The sequence below is a fragment of the Takifugu rubripes genome, chromosome 15, assembly GCF_901000725.2.
Source record: "Takifugu rubripes chromosome 15, fTakRub1.2, whole genome shotgun sequence".
Lineage (NCBI taxonomy): Eukaryota > Metazoa > Chordata > Actinopteri > Tetraodontiformes > Tetraodontidae > Takifugu > Takifugu rubripes.
In genome coordinates, this window is record NC_042299.1 from 42756 (window position 1) to 62288 (window position 19533).

Below are 19533 nucleotides of genomic sequence, written 5' to 3' on the forward strand. Positions count from 1 at the left end.
ATGATTGTAGCAAATGGTTTAAAGAAACGTGCATCTTTTTATCTGTCTATCGGCTCTTTGGATATTTTGCATTTCATCCAATTTGTACGATCGTGCGTCAAGTCTTAATTCAGCGATCCGATCGATGACATCGGTGTCTCTGGTTGCATCGATTGCCCTCAGCTTCTGTTCTATCTGCCTGTTTCCCTTCAAATCATTTTCACTGCACCTTTTGTTGCTAGTGATGAAGTTGCCACCTAACGGGTGTGGAAAGGGTCAAACAACTTTGTGGGTCACATAAAGGCTCCAAACGGAACCGCCACAAAGACCTAAAACACCCATTTAAACCAACGAGGCCGGCTGTTTTTACGTTGAACTAATGAAGCAAAATAGTCACGTGTCATTAGTTAAAATGTGTTTTTCTGTCGTTAGAATACGATGTAAACAAACAAACAAAAGTTATTTAATGACATGACAGTAATTTCATGATAGTCAGTTAACTTGTGGCTCCTATTATTCCTGCCTTATGTTGGTTTGTCTGGATTGACCCGTGAATTTATATCCAGCCAGTGTTGAACATTTCTGGATGAATTGTTGTTGTTTTTAATTTATGGACGCTGCAATGGAGATAAAGAATTGAAGGAATGACCACTGGAGGGGGTATTGCTGCCTGACATGATCCACTCGCTTGATTTAAACGCCGATGTCCGGCCCCAAAAATCTTTACTTACACGAACTTCCTGCAGTTCCTCACAGCTGGAATCAGGCGACGTCGTCCCTCCACTGAGGTGTTGTACTGCTGCAGGTCCAGCTCATCCAGAACCTCCTCTGACATCTGCAGCAGGTAGGCCAGAGCTGAACAGTGGATCTCTGACAGTCTCCTCTCTGATATCTCCCCTGACTTCAGGAACTCTTGGATCTCCTGATGGACTGACTGATCCTTCATCTCCATCAGACAGTGGAAGATGTTGATGCTTCTGTCTGGGGAGATTCCACCACTGTTCACCTTCTTCAGGTTGTTGAGGACCTTCTGGATGGTTTCTGGGTGGCTGTCCATCTGATCCAACAGTCCACCCAAGATCCTCTGATTGGACTCCAGAGAGAGACCATGAAGGAAGCGAACAAACAAGTCCAGGTGGCCATTTTTACTTTTGAGAGATTTCATTAGTTCTCTCCTGAGGAAGTCATCAAGAGATGTGGCTGGATCGTAATTTGTGTACAACCATGTAAACCTGGAAAAGTCGTTTGGTTTTGAATATTTTAGGAACTGATTTATAACCGCTGTGTCTTTCCTGGTGTAACGGTGGAACATGTAGACGGCAGCCAGAAACTCCTGAACGCTCAGATGAACAAAGCAGTAGACTGATTTCTGGAAGATCACACTCTCTCTTTTGAAGATCTCTGTACAAACTCCTGAGTACACCGACACCTCGGAGACGTCCAGTCCACATCGCTCCAGGTCTTCTGAGTAGAACATGATGTTTCCTTTCTCCAGATGTTCAAACGCCAGCCGACCCAACTTCAGAAGGAGTTCTTTATCAGCCTCAGTCAGTTCCTCTGGTCTCTGCTTTCCTCTATACTTCTGCTTCTTCCTCTTTATCTGAACCCTCAGGAAGTGTGAGTAGAGGTCAGTCAGGGTTTGGGGCAGCTCTCCTCTCTGGTCTCTGGTCATCATGTCCTCCAGAACTATAGCAGTGATCCAGCAGAAAACTGGGATCAGACACATGATGTGGAGGCTCCTGGAGGCCTTGATGTGTGAGATGATTCTCTTGGACAGATCTTCATCACTGAACCTCCTCCTGAAGTACTCCTCCTTCTGGGAGTCAGTGAAGCCTCGTACTTCTGTGATCCTGTCAACACACGAGGGAGGAATCTGATAGGCTGCTGCAGGTCTGGAGGTGATCCAGATGAGAGCTGAGGGAAGCAGGTTCCCCTGGATGAGGTTCACCAGGAGCACCTCAACTGACGATACTTGTGTGACATCAGAGATGAGCTGATGCTTGTTGAAATGCAGTGAAAATCTGCTTTCATCCAGGCCATCAAAGATGAACAGAAGTTTCCAGACAGTCAGATCTTCTGCTCTGATCTTCTGTAATGTTGGATGGAAAACATGAAGCAGTGAGAGAAGACTGTGCTGCTCATCTCTGATCAAGTTCAGCTCCCTCCATGAGAGCGGAAGCACCAGACTGATGTCTTGGTTCTCCAAACCTTCTGCCCAGTCCAGACTGAACTTCTGCACTTTTTCCAACGCCGGCGACACCGTTGGTCAGAACCACTCTGATGTGTCTCTGTTGCTCAGATAAGACTTTGAAGATGTCCTGGCACTTGATTGGAGTGTCCTGGATGTTCTTCTTGGAGGTTCTCTCAAGCTGTCTCACCTCATGTTGTGTGTCCACCTCCTCACTTTGTCCCTCAGTGATGTAGAGCTCAGTGTAGATCTTGTTCAGCAGGGTTCCACTTCCTGCTTCATGAGTTCCTTCAGTCACATGTTCACATCTTCTCTTCAGACTCATCTTATGACCTTCTATCACCTCCTGCAGATCACTTCCTGAACATAAGTCAACCAATGATTTCCATCTATAATAAATCATCAACACAACTCCAAATTCATGACATCACAAATTAAATCTCATATTGAACAGTTTTACTTTGTTTGGGCTTCATTTCAGCATCTCCAGATCTGCTTCCAGATTGTGAACAAGAGGACTCTCCTGGTGGAGCTGACTGGTCCCAGTTTGATAGGATGTGCTCCCCCCTCTCACTATGAAACACATCTCTATTAGTCCTTTGATTTATAGGATGAAAGAACCTGATCAAGACTCAATATTGTTCCAGCATTTATGTCTGAATTCATCTTTCAGTTTAAACCTGATTCTTGTTTCTAATCAACAATATTCACATTAAGTCTGTAACTATATGACTGTCTGAGGTTTAAGTGTTAAACATCTCCAATAATAAACTCACAACCTGCTGCTGTTAATGTGACTAACAGCTGGCACACAAACACATCATCACGCTTTAGTTTTCTTACATTTCCTCTGAACTTCTGAACTTTATCATTCCAGCTTTGGACCGGTCACTCTTCAGGGACACCCTGCTGGGCACTGTGGACTCTGCTCTGTCCTCGTCCATCCTGAGGAAACATCAGAAATAGTGATGAGACTGTGATGAAGGTAAATAATCTGTAGAGGTTGTAGTTAAATAATCCCAATTCACTGCATTTTTACCAAACAGGAACATTTCTAATCCATTCTGGATAACAACTGAATCAATAAATCAATGATGTCTCTGTATCATTTTCATGTTTTCAGAGTTTAAGCTGCTTTTTTTAACTGTTCCCTGCAGTGAGAAAAGAACTGGCCCCTTTTCCAGCCCCTCATCCTGCAGCACTGAATGTGCTCTAAAGTTCTTTCCAGAGCAAACGTCTCTGCACTTGCAGCAACATGTTGTAGTCATGGATCCGTGAGGAGAACCGGATACAGGAAACGCCCCCACTTTGATCCCAAAACCCAACTGGTGGCCAACGGTGGTCCGGCAACGACGGGGACGCTGGTCCATCGGGCCGACAACACTGGTTTTCCACAGGCCAACATGGTGAAAGGACTGTCTTCAGCTCAGCCACTAAATTATCTGGTGCTACATAAACATACTAGTCAGGACTTTTTAACTTCCCTCATTTGTTCCCCTCTTCAATTATTTATATGATCCAAGTCCTCAAAGATCACTGCTCTATTTAAAATAGATGAAAGAAATGACACCCACTCCTGCATTTCTTTCACAGTGGTTCCACAACATAGAACAATAAACCACTGTGAGAAAATGTGCAACATGAACCCAAAATCCTGTTGGTGTCCTGTGATCCTGTGTGGATTTAGTTATTTAGTTTATTGTCTTAAATTGGTCCGGCTGAGAGATGCTAACTTGCACACGATTAGATGTTGTTTGACAGGTAATACCAAAATATCCAGCTGTAACCTGGACTGTTGAACAGCTCTAATAACTCTAAGAGCTTTTCACCTGTCACAAAAAAGTTTTAAAATGTTGTTAATACCTGTTAAGACTCTCTAACAACGTTAACAGCATAATACTCACTTTACACTCAGCTTGTCGCTCTTCCTGCTTCATCTGAACAGAATACTTTCCCTTTTAAAACCTAATCAACAGCTTCGTGGCGTATACTGTATATCACTACCATAAAAGCATCCTGGGAGGGTTTAAAGTTCTTTTAGGATCAGTAGCAAAGAGCAGAAAAATAAACTAAACTTCACTTAGAAAGACTATTCAACTATAACTAAAGCCAGACGATAAGAAAGTTAAATAAGGCCTCTTCATTTATAATGTATAACGATGTTTTGTGCTAAAACTAAATATGAAGTCTCGTTGAATTTTCTTAAGCCAAGAATTCTTCAGCTCTATGCAGCTCTTCAATAGTAACAAAAATGTTTTCAAATCTTGATTTTTATCTCCAAACACAACTGTCAATTCTTTTTAATAATGCTCTTCGTTTACTCACCTTGTCGGTCTTCAGTCTTCCTGCTCAGTCTGAACGGAAAACTTCTACCTTTCCTTTTCCTCTGTTAATGAACAACTTTATGGCTGTTGATTAATATTCCACTACTATAAAAGCATTCTGGGAGGGTTCAAGATGAAAAGTTGTTTTGCTATTTTAATGCCATAAATATGTTTTTGCATTTAAATTAAAACTGACTAACTTAGTTAAATAAATAAATAAGATTTATGATGCTTGACAGATTTTAAAGACTTGTAAAAGCAGCATATTTCTGCAGCCCTGGAGTCCAGGAGGAGCAGCAGAGGTCAGAATGTGTCGGAGCGCGTTTAACTATTGTCTGCAGTTCCACGCGTGTCCACCGGGTGGCGGTAAAGCACCACATGATATTTCTCCTTTTTGGAACTTCTTCAGCTGCGTTGAGCTTTAAATCTTCACCTGTCGCTCCCTTTAAGCTCTAAACTTTGCGGTTCTGTGTGTAGTTTGTTGGTTTGAATATTTTTGATGAATTCTGATGACGACTGAAACTGTCAATGACCAATAGAAAGTTCGTCCATTGTTCTACTGCGTCACACATTTTCATTATTTATTGTCATTTTTGGGTCTAAACTGGGCCAGTTCTGTGAGCTGTTTTGCTTTTTCTGTGGACCAGATGTTCCAGGCAGGTTCCATCATCGGACACAGACGGAGACAGGTCACGTGACAACAGTCAGCCTTTAGTTCTTTATTACAGGAGGATCTGGTTTATCTGCAAAATACTAAAAAGTCTATGAACCCAAAATACTAAAAAGTCTACATCCACGCACACACGTGTATTAAGTGTTTATACACACGTGTGCGCGTACGTGCACACTGTATATTCAGGGAGGAGAAGGCAAGATTGATTTATGGCTGGGATAAAGAGGAGAGCGAGAATAAGACAGACACCCTTAAACTTCCGGCTACATTTATTGGGGAATTGGAGCTTCAGGAGCCTGTTGAATCTCAGACAGAATTATATGAAAAAGACCCAGGTTTATTTTTGGAAAATTATGAATCAGAATCAAGGGAAGAGAGTGAGTGTGAGTATAGAGGTGAACCGTTGACAAGGGCCATAAACAATGAGGATGTGGGTCAAACAGCAATACACACAAGGAGTAAGGGGCCCGTTTCAGGAAGACCGCAGCTACAGGCCCCTCTGATACAGAAAAGAGGAGGACAGGAACCAGTATATGTTCCGTTTGCTATCACAGACATTAATTGTTTGGTGGATAAGATGCCCCCACCTGCAGAGGGAGGCGGCAAGTGGATGTCTACCCTTTTCAGTTTAACACAGAGCATGCAGCTGGCGATGGGAGACTTTAGAGGAATTTTAGGGAGACAAGTGTCTCTCTGGGATTTGGATAAGGTCGAGGTAGCAGCAGGCATTAAAGACAGACCTAATGCTGCACGTTTTGGCCCATGTGCAACCAGGGTTGGTGAAGCTATGAGACAGATATTTCCAGTATCTCCAGGAGCAATGCAGAACTTTTTAAGATTTAAGTGGGAGGAAAGCGAGTCGGCACATGGGTTCCTTACGAGGTGTAAAGAGGAATGGATGTGTGCCACAGGGTGCCATCCTGGCTCAGATAATTTACACACCACTTTGTTCCATTAGGCAATAATTTTAGGACTTCCACAGTTCGTGAAAGAAGCCATGGAAGGAAATCCTGACCTTCCAGGCAGCACAGCGGAAGTCTGGGAGAGACATCTCTCTCACCACATCAACACATTTAAAGTTAAACAACAGGGAAAGAAAGAGGGTGTGATGACAGCGCAGGAACAGCTCCTAAAAATGCAGTTAGATGAAGCATGGAAAAAGCTTAATGATAAACTAAAGGAGGAAAAACAGATGGTTCAGCAGTTTCCTCGGCAGGTGCAGCCAGATCAGTTATGTCCGCAGCAAGATTTTGCTCTGATAAACCTGTATTGGGTCAGTCCAAGGGGAGGCATGTGTGGGAGACATGGCGGGCAGGGATACGGCTTGATAGGCGGGTACTTAGGCCGAGATCAGTGTCATGCCTGCAAAGGGTACGGTCATTGGCAAAGGGACTGTCCATATCACAACTACCCGGAGGTACCAGGCAGTGTTCCACCATCTCATGGAATTTATCACCGGAGCCGATCTCATCTGACACCGTCGAGCTTGTGGGGTTCTCAGGGAGACCGGAGAGACTGCCGTTTTCTGTGACATTAGTGACTCGTTTTGCCGGACAGACTGTGTTGCACCCTTTTGTCATTTCACCACATTGCCCTATCAACCTGTTGGGACAAGATCTCCTGGTGAGGACAGGAGCAGCTATTCTGTGCGGAGACAAAGGTCTGGTGGTGCAATTTCCTAATGGATTGAAACTGAACTGCTGTATTTCACACCAAGGTGTAAAGGGACAAATTCTGATGAGTCCGACACCCTCTCCAGAACAGGGGGTGTGGGCAGATATTTATTGGGGAGAACTTGAGCCTGAGACCTCACCTGGTGTCGGTGTTGTGGCATTGTTTCAGAGCTGGGGGCCCTGGTTGTCGATGCTGGGTCCCTTTGCCCCGCCAGTTGATCCTTATCATGTCACCCTATTTTACGACCGTGAGAACAATGAGGTGTATCAGGATGCGTTTAGAGAAAAGTTACAGGGAAATTTCTGGATGATTACATCACCGTGTTTGTGTGTTGGGCCTGAGGGTGTGGCTGCACAGGTTGACTTTGCTGAACAGAATGAGTGGTATGAGAGACTGTAAAGGAAATGTTGTCATTTCTGGGTTTCACCAGCTATAATAGACATTTTATTCCTGCATATTCAGAAAAGACTACGCTCCTACGTGCAATGGTGAATGAACAGGGAATGCGTCATTTGACAGCTCGGCTAACTTGGACAACTGAGGGAGAGAAAGCGTTCATTGCTCTTAAACAGGCACTCACGACATTTGCATGTTTTGGCAGTTCTGGAATATAAAGATACTTTCTTTTTGGATGTTTCTGAAGGAGAACATACAGTAAATGGTGTTCTCTTTCAGAAAAAAGGGGGTGACAGGAAAGTATTAATGTGTGCAAGTATAATGCTGGACCCCATTGAAAACAGGCAGCCATCGTGTGTAAGGCATGTAGCAGGGCTAGCAAAACTTTTACAAAAAACAGCACATTTAGTGATGGGTCACGCTCTGACAGTTCTTACAACACATAGCGTGGTATCACTGGTCAGCTCAGCAGCATTCACCATGACCTCACTTAGACAGACCAGGATGGATAAGATTTTAACTGCACCACACATAACATACACTCATGAAGGGATAAATATGGCAGATGGTATAGGAGAGGGTGAACCACACAGATGTGAGGAGAAAGTGAGGAAAGATGAAAAAATCAGAATAGATCTTAAGGCGGAACCGTTAAAGGATCCAGATGAAATACTAATCACAGACGGCTGTTGTTTCAGACACACATAGGAGGGGCTGAAAGCTGCCTATGCAATAGTTAGAAAATCAGAAGAGGATTTTGAGGAAGTGGAAACAGGAAACCTAACAGGTAAAGAGTCAGCACAACTTGCAGCAAAGAAGGCAGCAGCTTATAAACCAATTTACAATTTGTTGTTGGCAGAGAAAACAGTTCACGAAATTCTTCCAAGATACGATAGGGAAAGACTTCGTTGTGATCAAGAAGAAGCTTCTCCACATGAAAAAACAGTTTGGAAGGAAAAGGGGGGCTGTGAAAGTTGAAGGAATCTGGCGGGGCCCAGACGGCAGACCTGTTCTCCTGCCCGGTCTTTTAGATGCCGTTCTGGAAGAGGCCTGACACACTGCGGGAAACCACGAATGATGCAGAGAATGTTCAATATGCACACACTTTAATGTAAAATCAACAATTCGACCACACGAGGGCAAGTTTCCAGTTGCCCCCATGACAGGGCAAGAAAATGATAGATTTCACCGATATGTTAGATCGAGTCAATGGGTTCCGATACCTCTTGGTGGCAGTGGATGCATACACTGGCTGGCCAGAGGCGGTTCCCGTAAAAAGCAGAAGATGCAAAAAGTGTTATTAAATTTTTGATTAATCCGACACAAGGTTTCCCCAAACAAATTAGGTGTGATAATGAAACTCATTTTAAGAATAAAGATTTACAAGAAGTAGAGAAGGCGTTAGGCGAAGGTAGAAAGAATGAATCAAACACTGAAGAGCAAAATTGGCAAGATATGTGCTCACAGTGGAATGAAATGGACACAGGTGTTTCCAATAGCCTGGATGTCAGTAAGAAGCTCTGTTAGCTCCCGAACAGGATTCACCCCCTTTGAGCTCGAGAGGGGTGTTCTCTTTCCAGGACCAGGAGCAGAAAATCCATAGGCCAGCCCAGCAGTTGTATGAAATATAAATCTTATTTTGTTCAACTAAAAACAACTTTCTCAGTTTTCTCCCAACAGGCAACCTCTGTAACAACAGTCAGTGAGGATCCAGGAATTCCACACACAGCTGAGTGGGTTCTTCTGAGCGTCATCAAGTGAAAGTGGTCAGAGCACAGGTGGACTGGTCCCTTTGAAGTTGCAGAGTGAACATCACATGCTAACCCTAACACCTTAACCCTAACTCTGGTAGCGGGAGGTTTTGGTCCGAATGGACCGTAGTCTCCTGCCTGAGGGGAGGGGGGAAAACAGTCCGTGACCAGGGTGGGAAGGGTCGGCCGTGATCCGACCTGCACACCTCCGGGTCCTGGAGATATACAGGTCCTGGATGGATGGAAGCCTGCAGCCGATCACCTTCTCGGCAGCGCGCACGACGCACTGCAGCCTCAGTCTGTCCCTGACGGTGGCACCAGCAAACCACACGGTGATGGAGGAGGTGAGGATGGAGGAGGGGAGGATGGAGGAGGTGAGGATGGAGGAGGGGAGGATGGACTCGATGATGGCCGTATAAAACTGCGCCAACATCCTGGGAGGCAGATTGAGCTTCCTCAGCTTCCGTAGGAAGAACATCCTTTGCTGGGCCTTCTTGATGAGGGAGCTGATGGTTGGCTCCCACTTAAGGTCCCGGGTGATGGTGGTGCCCAGGAAGCGGAAGGAGTCCGTGATGGTGATGGGGGAGTCCATGAGGGCAAGGGGGGGCAAAGGGGCTGTGACTTTCCTGAAGTCCACAATCATCTCCACTGTCTTCTGAGCGTTCAGCTGCAGGTTGTTGTGTCCGCACCAGGACACCAGACGAGCCACCTCCCTCCTGTAGGCAGTCTCATCGCCATTGGAGATGAGCCCGATGAGGGTGGTGTCATCCGCAAACTTGATCAGCTTGACAGACTGGTGGCTTGAGGTGCAGCAGTTTGTATACAGGGAGAAGAGCAGGGGGGGGGAGTACACAGCCCTGGGGTGATCCAGTGCTGATGGAGACAGAGTCCGAGACTCTTCCCCAGCCGCACATACTGCCTCCGATCCATCAGGAAGTGAGTGATCCACCTGCAGAGGGAGTCAGGCACACTAAGCTGGGACAGCTTGTCCTGTAGCAGAGCGGGGCGGATGGTGTTGAACGCAGAGCTGAAGTCCACGAACAGGATCCTCGCGTAGGTTCCCGGGAAGTCCAGATGCTGCAAGATGGAGTGAAGGGCCAGGTTGACCGCGTCGTCCCCAGATCGTCCCGCCTAGCTCTGTAGGCAAACTGCAGTGGATCCAGGAGGGGGGTGGTGATGGACTTGAGGTGTGGCAGGATCAGGCGCTCTAAGGACTTCATGACTACAGAGGTGAGCGCCACAGGTCTGTAGTCGTTAAGCCCAGTGATCCGGGACGATGATTGAAGTTTTGAGGCAGGCTGGCACCTGGCACGACTCCAGGGAATATATCGCCAATACCGATTATTAGCATTAGCCATTTGGAGTCACATGCAGATCTTAATGCCGACAATGGTTTAGGTTACTTTGCCTCCGCAATTAACAACTTAACCAGCACCATGGTAAAAATGTTAGCATAAAACGCTATTGATGTCAGACGGCATTAATATCAATCACGGCAGAATAACCAGATATTAGCAACGTGGAGCACGAGAGCGATGTAATGGAAACAACACAGAAGCGGTCAATTCTTTACACTGAGACACGGAATAATGTGATTGTGAAGCTTTAGCTTGAATTAGTTCATTTAGCAGCTGTGAAAGTCATTGAAACGAGCAGAACGATGTAGAAGATTTGTGCTTACGTGAAGCGCCAAATGGAGTGAAGCGCGAGGCTGGGACTGGATCAATTGAAATGGCGGTGGGTTCACGTACAATGGGAAATTCGAAAGCTGCCATTTGAAATAGTGTGATTTTTCCCAATTAATGTGACCCACACAGGCAGCCCCTCCCACACCCACTGGTTGGGAGCTGCTCCACCCCTCCCCCCACGCAGGTTCGTGACCAGAACCACCCGTTTACAAACGCCGATTTGGACCGCTGAACGCCGTTCTAACGAGTCTGGGCTCGTTAGAACCGCAAGACTTTGACATATATCCATGTGAAGGTTCCTAATTTTAGCTTACCCGGTGACGACGAGTTAAACACCACGTTGTGAGCCGTTTCCCGCGCTCTGTTTTGCATTAAGTTAATGGGAGAATTGAGCGGACCATTTGGGTTTTTAGATCGTTCTGTTGGGCGCTGGTTAATTTAACGTCCTCAAAAGGACAATTGCAAATTAGTCAAGGATTATATCTACAAATTGATGGGTTTCTTTTTTAATCAATCTAGGAGCTTCCAGTACAGAGTTATGGCGTGAGCATTTCTGGACCCAGGGCTTTTATATTTTATATGTTGACTCGGAACCTTTGTGGCTACGTTTTAAAGTTCGAGCAGTCTCTCTAGGTCCTAGAGCACCGGATAAATCCAGCTGTGACCTTCGCGCCCACGGGCCTGGAAGCCAGCGAGCCGGCACCAAATCCCTCCGCGGCAGCCCACGTTCAGTCCCGCAGCCAAAGATCCACACCACCAAAGGCAGCACTCACCGGCAGCCACCCGATCAAGAGCAGCGAGCATCAACGAAGCAGCCACCCTCCTGCACTCACCTCTCGATGGACTCCGCTATACGTCCGGACCAAACCCTAGATTGCCAACTAGAAGCACCTGTCTGGCCGAGCTGGGGGCAGGTACTGCTACACATTCTTTCATTTTGAACAACAGGACAAGTGTCTGAGCAGCAACATCCCCCATATCATCCCATTACAGCTCAGCTTTTAATACCATTGTTCCCAACACAAGCTGGTTCTGTCCATAAACGCAAACTGGTCCTCCAAATCTTGCACAAGGGCTATATTTTTAAGCTCTGTCCCCAGCGAGTTCAGAACTGAAGAAGTCTTCTGGATAGAAGGAGAATCATCTTTAAAGAGAAGAAAAACATTCCAGTTGACAGAGAAAACTACCGTGAATAGACAGATAGAAACGATGGGTGGGATCAAAGCATATAGACTTTGTTCAGAGTCAAAACATGAAAGAAACACCAAAGCCATTTTGAAAGACATATATGAAGACATCAAGGTCAAGATGGATGAAATAATCTTGGCATGAAAGACAAAGGTATAGTCAACAAAGTTCCCCTGCTCGATATACTAACAACTAACAAACTGTGCAACATTGGCTGATGAGCTGTCGTACAGAGCAGAAATGGGTGTGTTGGGATTTCTGGGTTGTGTCTATCTTGGGCCTGCAGGGTGCGGTGTTGAGCACAATTGGGTGCAGCTGGCACTGCAGGTGGGCGCACCTGTAGGCAATTTACATCTTGCTGCCTATTTAAGCAGGTTGTGCCTGCCTGTCAGGGCCGGGGTGCCTGTTCGTGTGTGGTGTCTGTTCGTGTTGGGAGCTTGTTTGGGGGCCTTGGTGTTGGCCCCTGTTCCTGTGTTCCTGTTGCCTTGGAGGGTCGCTCCTATTCCCGTGCTTCCGGTTTCCCTGGAGGACCGCTCCTGTTCCTGTGTTCCTGTTGCCCTGGAGGGCCACTCCTGTCCCCGAGCTTCCGGTTTTCCTGGAGGGCCTCTCCTGTTCCTGTTCCGTGTCTCCTGGAGGACCGCTCCTGCTCCCCTGCAGTCTAGGAGGACTGCCTCTGCCCTCAGGGTCTCGGGGCACGTTCGTGAGGCGAGCGTGTCGCGCCGGACTCCCGGGTCCTCGCCGGTCCAGAAGGACTGCAGCCGTTTGAGGACTCACCGGTGTTCCGAGTTCCCGGCAGTCCAGGGGGACTGCGTCTGGTTTGGGAACTCGCCGATGGACCTTGGAGGAGCAGACGCTGCCTCCTAATCGCCAGCAGTCCAGGAGGACTGCTTAGTCGCCAGTGTCTCGGGGCACGTTCGTGAGGCGAGCGTGTCGCACCGGACTCCCGAGTCCTCGCCGGTCCAGGAGGACTGCAGCAGTTTGAGGACTCACCGGTGTTCCGAGTTCCCGGCAGTCCAGGGGGACTGCGTCTGGTTCGGGGACTCGCCGATGGACCTGGGACGGGCGGACGCTGCCTCCCGATCCCCATGCGGTCCAGGAGGACTGTTTCTGTTGTGTGCTCCCCTTCCCTGTAAATAAAGCCCTTGACTTCTCCACCACTGTGTCCTGGCCTGCGTTCGGGTCCGCTACCACAATGTATCGTAACAGAGCACCCCGGCCAGTGTGGACCCGGCGGGTCAGGACGGTGGAGCTAAGGACACAACCCCTCCCCTCCCCTCCCTTGACAGTAACCTTCCCTGTCGCCTTGGGTGTGCTCGGCTTGGTGGTCCTTGTTGGGCGCCAGGAGGCGCCCGTTGAGGGGGAGGTAATGTTGGGATTTCTGGGTTGTGTCTATCTTGGGCCTGCAGGGTGCGGTGTTGAGCACAATTGGGTGCAGCTGGCACTGCAGGTGGGCGCACCTGTAGGCAATTTACATCTTGCTGCCTATTTAAGCAGGTTGTGCCTGCCTGTCAGGGCCGGGGTGCCTGTTCGTGTGTGGTGTCTGTTCGTGTTGGGAGCTTGTTTGGGGGCCTTGGTGTTGGCCCCTGTTCCTGTGTTCCTGTTGCCTTGGAGGGTCGCTCCTATTCCCGTGCTTCCGGTTTCCCTGGAGGACCGCTCCTGTTCCTGTGTTCCTGTTGCCCTGGAGGGCCACTCCTGTCCCCGAGCTTCCGGTTTTCCTGGAGGGCCTCTCCTGTTCCTGTTCCGTGTCTCCTGGAGGACCGCTCCTGCTCCCCTGCAGTCTAGGAGGACTGCCTCTGCCCTCAGGGTCTCGGGGCACGTTCGTGAGGCGAGCGTGTCGCGCCGGACTCCCGGGTCCTCGCCGGTCCAGAAGGACTGCAGCCGTTTGAGGACTCACCGGTGTTCCGAGTTCCCGGCAGTCCAGGGGGACTGCGTCTGGTTTGGGAACTCGCCGATGGACCTTGGAGGAGCAGACGCTGCCTCCTAATCGCCAGCAGTCCAGGAGGACTGCTTAGTCGCCAGTGTCTCGGGGCACGTTCGTGAGGCGAGCGTGTCGCACCGGACTCCCGAGTCCTCGCCGGTCCAGGAGGACTGCAGCCGTTTGAGGACTCACCGGTGTTCCGAGTTCCCGGCAGTCCAGGGGGACTGCGTCTGGTTCGGGGACTCGCCGATGGACCTGGGACGGGCGGACGCTGCCTCCCGATCCCCATGCGGTCCAGGAGGACTGTTTCTGTTGTGTGCTCCCCTTCCCTGTAAATAAAGCCCTTGACTTCTCCACCACTGTGTCCTGGCCTGCGTTCGGGTCCGCTACCACAATGTATCGTAACAGAGCACCCCGGCCAGTGTGGACCCGGCGGGTCAGGACGGTGGAGCTAAGGACACAACCCCTCCCCTCCCCTCCCTTGACAGTAACCTTCCCTGTCGCCTTGGGTGTGCTCGGCTTGGTGGTCCTTGTTGGGCGCCAGGAGGCGCCCGTTGAGGGGGAGGTAATGTTGGGATTTCTGGGTTGTGTCTATCTTGGGCCTGCAGGGTGCGGTGTTGAGCACAATTGGGTGCAGCTGGCACTGCAGGTGGGCGCACCTGTAGGCAATTTACATCTTGCTGCCTATTTAAGCAGGTTGTGCCTGCCTGTCAGGGCCGGGGTGCCTGTTCGTGTGTGGTGTCTGTTCGTGTTGGGAGCTTGTTTGGGGGCCTTGGTGTTGGCCCCTGTTCCTGTGTTCCTGTTGCCTTGGAGGGTCGCTCCTATTCCCGTGCTTCCGGTTTCCCTGGAGGACCGCTCCTGTTCCTGTGTTCCTGTTGCCCTGGAGGGCCACTCCTGTCCCCGAGCTTCCGGTTTTCCTGGAGGGCCTCTCCTGTTCCTGTTCCGTGTCTCCTGGAGGACCGCTCCTGCTCCCCTGCAGTCTAGGAGGACTGCCTCTGCCCTCAGGGTCTCGGGGCACGTTCGTGAGGCGAGCGTGTCGCGCCGGACTCCCGGGTCCTCGCCGGTCCAGAAGGACTGCAGCCGTTTGAGGACTCACCGGTGTTCCGAGTTCCCGGCAGTCCAGGGGGACTGCGTCTGGTTTGGGAACTCGCCGATGGACCTTGGAGGAGCAGACGCTGCCTCCTAATCGCCAGCAGTCCAGGAGGACTGCTTAGTCGCCAGTGTCTCGGGGCACGTTCGTGAGGCGAGCGTGTCGCACCGGACTCCCGAGTCCTCGCCGGTCCAGGAGGACTGCAGCCGTTTGAGGACTCACCGGTGTTCCGAGTTCCCGGCAGTCCAGGGGGACTGCGTCTGGTTCGGGGACTCGCCGATGGACCTGGGACGGGCGGACGCTGCCTCCCGATCCCCATGCGGTCCAGGAGGACTGTTTCTGTTGTGTGCTCCCCTTCCCTGTAAATAAAGCCCTTGACTTCTCCACCACTGTGTCCTGGCCTGCGTTCGGGTCCGCTACCACAATGTATCGTAACAGGGTGTCTCTTTTAATAAACACAAACGTGAGGAATCCTCAAAATCAGGTGACTACACCATCAGAGAAGCCAAATCCATGTTTTTCACGCTGGTCTTATTCATTTATAGAAAAGTTTAAAGCAGACTGGTTTTACCTCACAATCAGAGAACAGCACCAGTCCAGCCACCAGCACAGGGGAGGACGGTAGGGTGGTGAGCAAAAAGAGGAAGGTCAGCTCTGAGGGCAGGCGAACGGCAGCACACAGAATGGTCTGCAGAGAACCCACTACTGGAGTGGGACCGAAGGATGTGTCAAACCGGGGCAGAAAAAGAAAGGCCCAGTCATACCAAGAAGCTCCCAGGAAGAGACAGAAGACTGAATCAGTGACGGTTCCCCACAATGTGTTCTCTTTTCCTGAGCTGCAGCCATCAACCACAGCAAAGCCCAAGCATGTCTTGGAGGCCATCAGCAGAGGTGAGCTTATTGTGGAGGGTGTCTTTGTGTGTGTGTTTGTGTGCACTACAGCTGTAGAGGCCAAATAGACGAAGGCCTGGCTAAGGTAATAATGCTGGCTATCGTGTTATGGTGGACCACCTCCCACCGTTTCAGAGCTCGGTCTGATAATATCTTTGGATGTTCTTTAACTCTTCTTTCTGTCCATCAGGAATTCCTGAGGCAGCTGGTGGAAGCTGCAATTCAAATCCATAAGGCAGGCGTCTTCCACCACGATCTAAAACCAGAAAACATTCTCATCCAATTCTATGATGCTTGGCTCACTCCTCGAGTGCGCATCATTGACTTTGGTTGTGGCCGTTTTGTGACGCCGGGATATCGCAGCTACACCGGTACGGCTGAACTCATGGTGACGTCTGATTTGGAGCTTTTCAGTGGACACTTTAATTCCAAAACTTTTTCTTTCCTCACAGGAACCTTTTGCTTTAGGCCTCCAGAGTTTAACCACCAGGGAACCTGTGAAGCTGGCCCGACCACCGTCTGGCAACTTGGCTCCATCCTCCTGGAACTACTTAGTGAAAATACGGACTTGTTCACAACAGGGATGCAGCACTGCGAAGATTTCCTCACCCAGACCATAAAGAAGTTAAAAGTGTCTGAAGGTAAAGAGATGCTGCTGCTTCTATTCTTTATTAATATTTTGCAATTGTCTGAACTTGTAATTAATGAATGCAGCTTTCGTTCTAAAGGTCACTTTTCTCTCCGTCTACTCTCCTCAGACTGTAAGAAGTTTTTGAAGAGCTGTTTCCTATTCAACCTGGATCAGCGTATTACCCTGGAACAGATGTGGTGCCACCCGTGGTTCTGTTCAGGTGTCCTGCCAGAAGCGCAGCCCTGAGGTCATTTGACAGCCGATGTCCCTCTATTTTACTGTAATTTTCAGGAAATGTGAACCTTACAATCATATGTAACCCTTTATCACTACTGCCTAAATATACATCCTATTATCCTACATGTCACAATACCTGAGAAAATGACTGGTGTCTGGTCTCTGCTTTGTTTCTAGGTAACTATTTTTATTATACACCCAGCCCAGATGGGCCAACCTGGGGACCATGTGGTGGACTTGGGCCTGGGTGTATGCTTTTAGAGCATAGGTGTCAAACTCTGGCCTGTGGGCCAAATTTGGCCCGCAATGTAATTATATTTGGCCCGTGAAGCCATACTAATTGACTATTAGAGCTGGCCCGCCGGTATTATCCCTTAAAGCGCATGTGTTAATACTACAACTACCAGAATGCTATGCTAGTGTTTTGCTGTGAAAATCCACAGTCCACATGAGCTGGTGGTGGTAATGCACCAGTATGTGGCTTGCTAACCACCAAGAGAGGTAGTAGTCATAGCGACCTTATATGTTAATGCTAATTCTGGCACTCCTCCTCTGAAAAATGTTAAATGGAAAGGCAGAAAACAGCCATGAGGCCCTGAGCACCAGAGCAATAGAGGCCAGGGTCTACCATACCAGACCTGACCCCAGGTGCAGACTGTGTGGAGACGCCCCTGAGACAGTCCAGCACATCACCGCAGGGTGCAAGATGTTAGCAGGCAAGGCATACATGGAGCGGCATAACCAGGTGGCTGGCATAGTGTACAGGAACATCTGCACTGAGTATGGACTGGAGTTCCCAGGGTCCAGGTGGGAGACACCCCCGAAAGTGCTGGAGAACAAGCAGGCCAAGATCCTGTGGGATTTACAGATCCAGACTGACAAGATGGTGGTGGCCAACCAGCCTGACATAGTGGTGGTGATTAAACACCAGAAGACAGTGGTGGTGATAGATGTAGCAATCCCAAGTGATAGCAACATCAGGAAGGAGGAACAGGAGAAGCCAGAGAAGTACCAAGGGCTGAAGGAGGAGATGGAGAGAATGTGGGGGGTGAAGGCAACAGAGTAGACAACTGAGTAGATGGGTCCAACAGATACCAGGAACCACATCAGAGATCTCTGTCCAGAAGAGCTCACTCCTAGGAACAGCTAAGATCCTGCGCAGAACCCTCAGACTCCCAGGCCTCTGGTAGAGGACCCGAGTCTGAAGGAAGGAGGCACCACCCAGGAGGGCGAGGAAGAGATTTATCTTTCCTCCCCTGTTTTATCATCAGTTAATTAAAAGCCCCAAATCTTTGACTGGGGGACTTTGCTCTCTTTTCTTTTTTTGCCCGGGACTGAACCCTAATACCTGGCAGCGAGGACCTCGGCCTCCACACTCTCCTAGCAATCCGATCAGTAGGCCAGTGCAATAAAGTTTTAAACCAAACCTAACCCTAGCACCCACCCATCTCTATGCATCTACCAACATAGAAGGCAATTTAGGTTGCGTCCCAGACCCACATACCTCTGCCTTTCCCCCACAACCACATATCATACCCTTCATCTCTACCTTTTCACAAAGAACTACAGCCTTACAGTGCACTATAAAATAAAAAAAATTCTTCACCATACTTTACCAAAATCCAGCCTTCCACAACCATAATACAATCTCAGCACACAGGAAAAACAAATGTCTCCATTGTATACTCACTAAATCTAAATTCCCCAACCATTTACCACACCCCGACCCAAACACAGCCAACATTACGAAGATAGAAAATTAATCCAAAACCCATACACTGGTACAGCTTTGCCCTACTTCCGTCCACTCCACCAACGCCATCTACATCATCACAGGCACCCTCTGTGATAAGCATTACGTAGGGGAGACTCAACATTCCATTTACACTCGCCTGATACAACACCTCTACAATATAGCGGGAGGTCGATTTGGCACCCCCCTAGTCCAGCACTTCCAGGAACACCCAGTCAGCCACCTCACAATTCACACACCTCCAAAACAACAACTGCTGGACGAGGGGACAGAGGAAGAGAGTGGAGAGGATATGGATTGTTCCGAGGTTCCGAACCATCTGGTGCAGGACTACCAGGTTCTGTAGCAGCTTTGTCCTCCAGGCTAATCAGACTTTTGAATTGGAAACCAATCCAATAGGAGTATCTTGTCTGACTATTGATCCGACTGAAAAATTCAGGTATTGTACAGTTTTTATAAACTATTAATCTGACCTGCACATTTTGCATCTCCTGGTTTTGTACAGTTTAATATCTGTCCAGATACTCTGTACAGTGTAGTATACATTCCAATATTAATTTTGTACATTACATATTTTATCACCATGCTTAGCCGATGTCTAATATCTAAAAATCTTCCTAAAGGGCATTTAGAGAACTTTTAATATTGGCCACATTGTGGTGAAATGTGTTGAATATACAGTAAGATTACATCCAGATTTTCCTGTAAAAGCAGACTTTCCTGTTCCCTGAGTTGGACAGGTGGAGATGTCCCCTCAGGGCCACTGTCTGCCTGATCCATGAGACGTGCATGTGTCAAAGATCAAAGGATCTGTTTGCTCATTGCTCAACATTCCACATTTGAAAATGGAACAGCACCAAATTTGACCCTGATCCAATTTTAGCCATAAAAGGAGCCATCTTCAATGAAAAACATAGAAGAAAATATTCTAAAACTCAATATACGCTATCGTTTATAGTTTAGTGCAAAAAGAAAATGAATGCTATTAATGCCGAAGCACCAATTGTGCATATTGTCCTCACCCATTTACCCAGATTGGTAATAAACCAAAATGAAGAGATAGTCCTGAGCAAGGAAACAACCTGGTAGGTGGTCTGCTGCATGTGTTCTCATTACCTAAACCTCCACATCGAAGGATGGAGGAAGCAGAGC

General features: G+C 48.5%; 1 protein-coding gene across 2 annotated transcripts; it reads left to right on the forward strand.

The window, feature by feature from the left end:
• Window positions 1-15333: 15333 nt before the first annotated feature.
• LOC115252669 (serine/threonine-protein kinase pim-2-like) lies at window positions 15334-16753 on the forward strand. 2 transcript variants are annotated; one of them, XM_029848509.1, is made up of 4 exons: window positions 15334-15760; window positions 15951-16131; window positions 16213-16401; window positions 16519-16753. In XM_029848509.1, the coding sequence occupies exons 1-4, from the start codon at window positions 15686-15688 to the stop codon at window positions 16635-16637; spliced, it is 564 nt and encodes a 187-aa protein (XP_029704369.1). In that variant the 5' UTR covers window positions 15334-15685; the 3' UTR covers window positions 16638-16753. The 2 variants fall into 2 exon arrangements, with proteins under 2 accessions (XP_029704369.1, XP_029704368.1); XM_029848508.1 differs by having other exon boundaries at window positions 15334-16131.
• The last annotated feature ends 2780 nt before the right edge of the window (window positions 16754-19533 follow it).

What these genes read in the sequence shown, in the direction of transcription:
- LOC115252669 (XM_029848508.1), top strand. Translation starts at nt 15,852, where the DNA reads ATGCTGGCTATCGTGTTATGGTGGACCACCTCCCACCGTTTCAGAGCT. An exon ending in GGGATATCGCAGCTACACCG is followed by an intron (nt 16,132 to 16,212) that starts GTACGGCTGAAC and finishes CTTTCCTCACAG; the next exon opens with GAACCTTTTGCTTTAGGCCT. An exon ending in GAAGTTAAAAGTGTCTGAAG is followed by an intron (nt 16,402 to 16,518) that starts GTAAAGAGATGC and finishes TACTCTCCTCAG; the next exon opens with ACTGTAAGAAGTTTTTGAAG.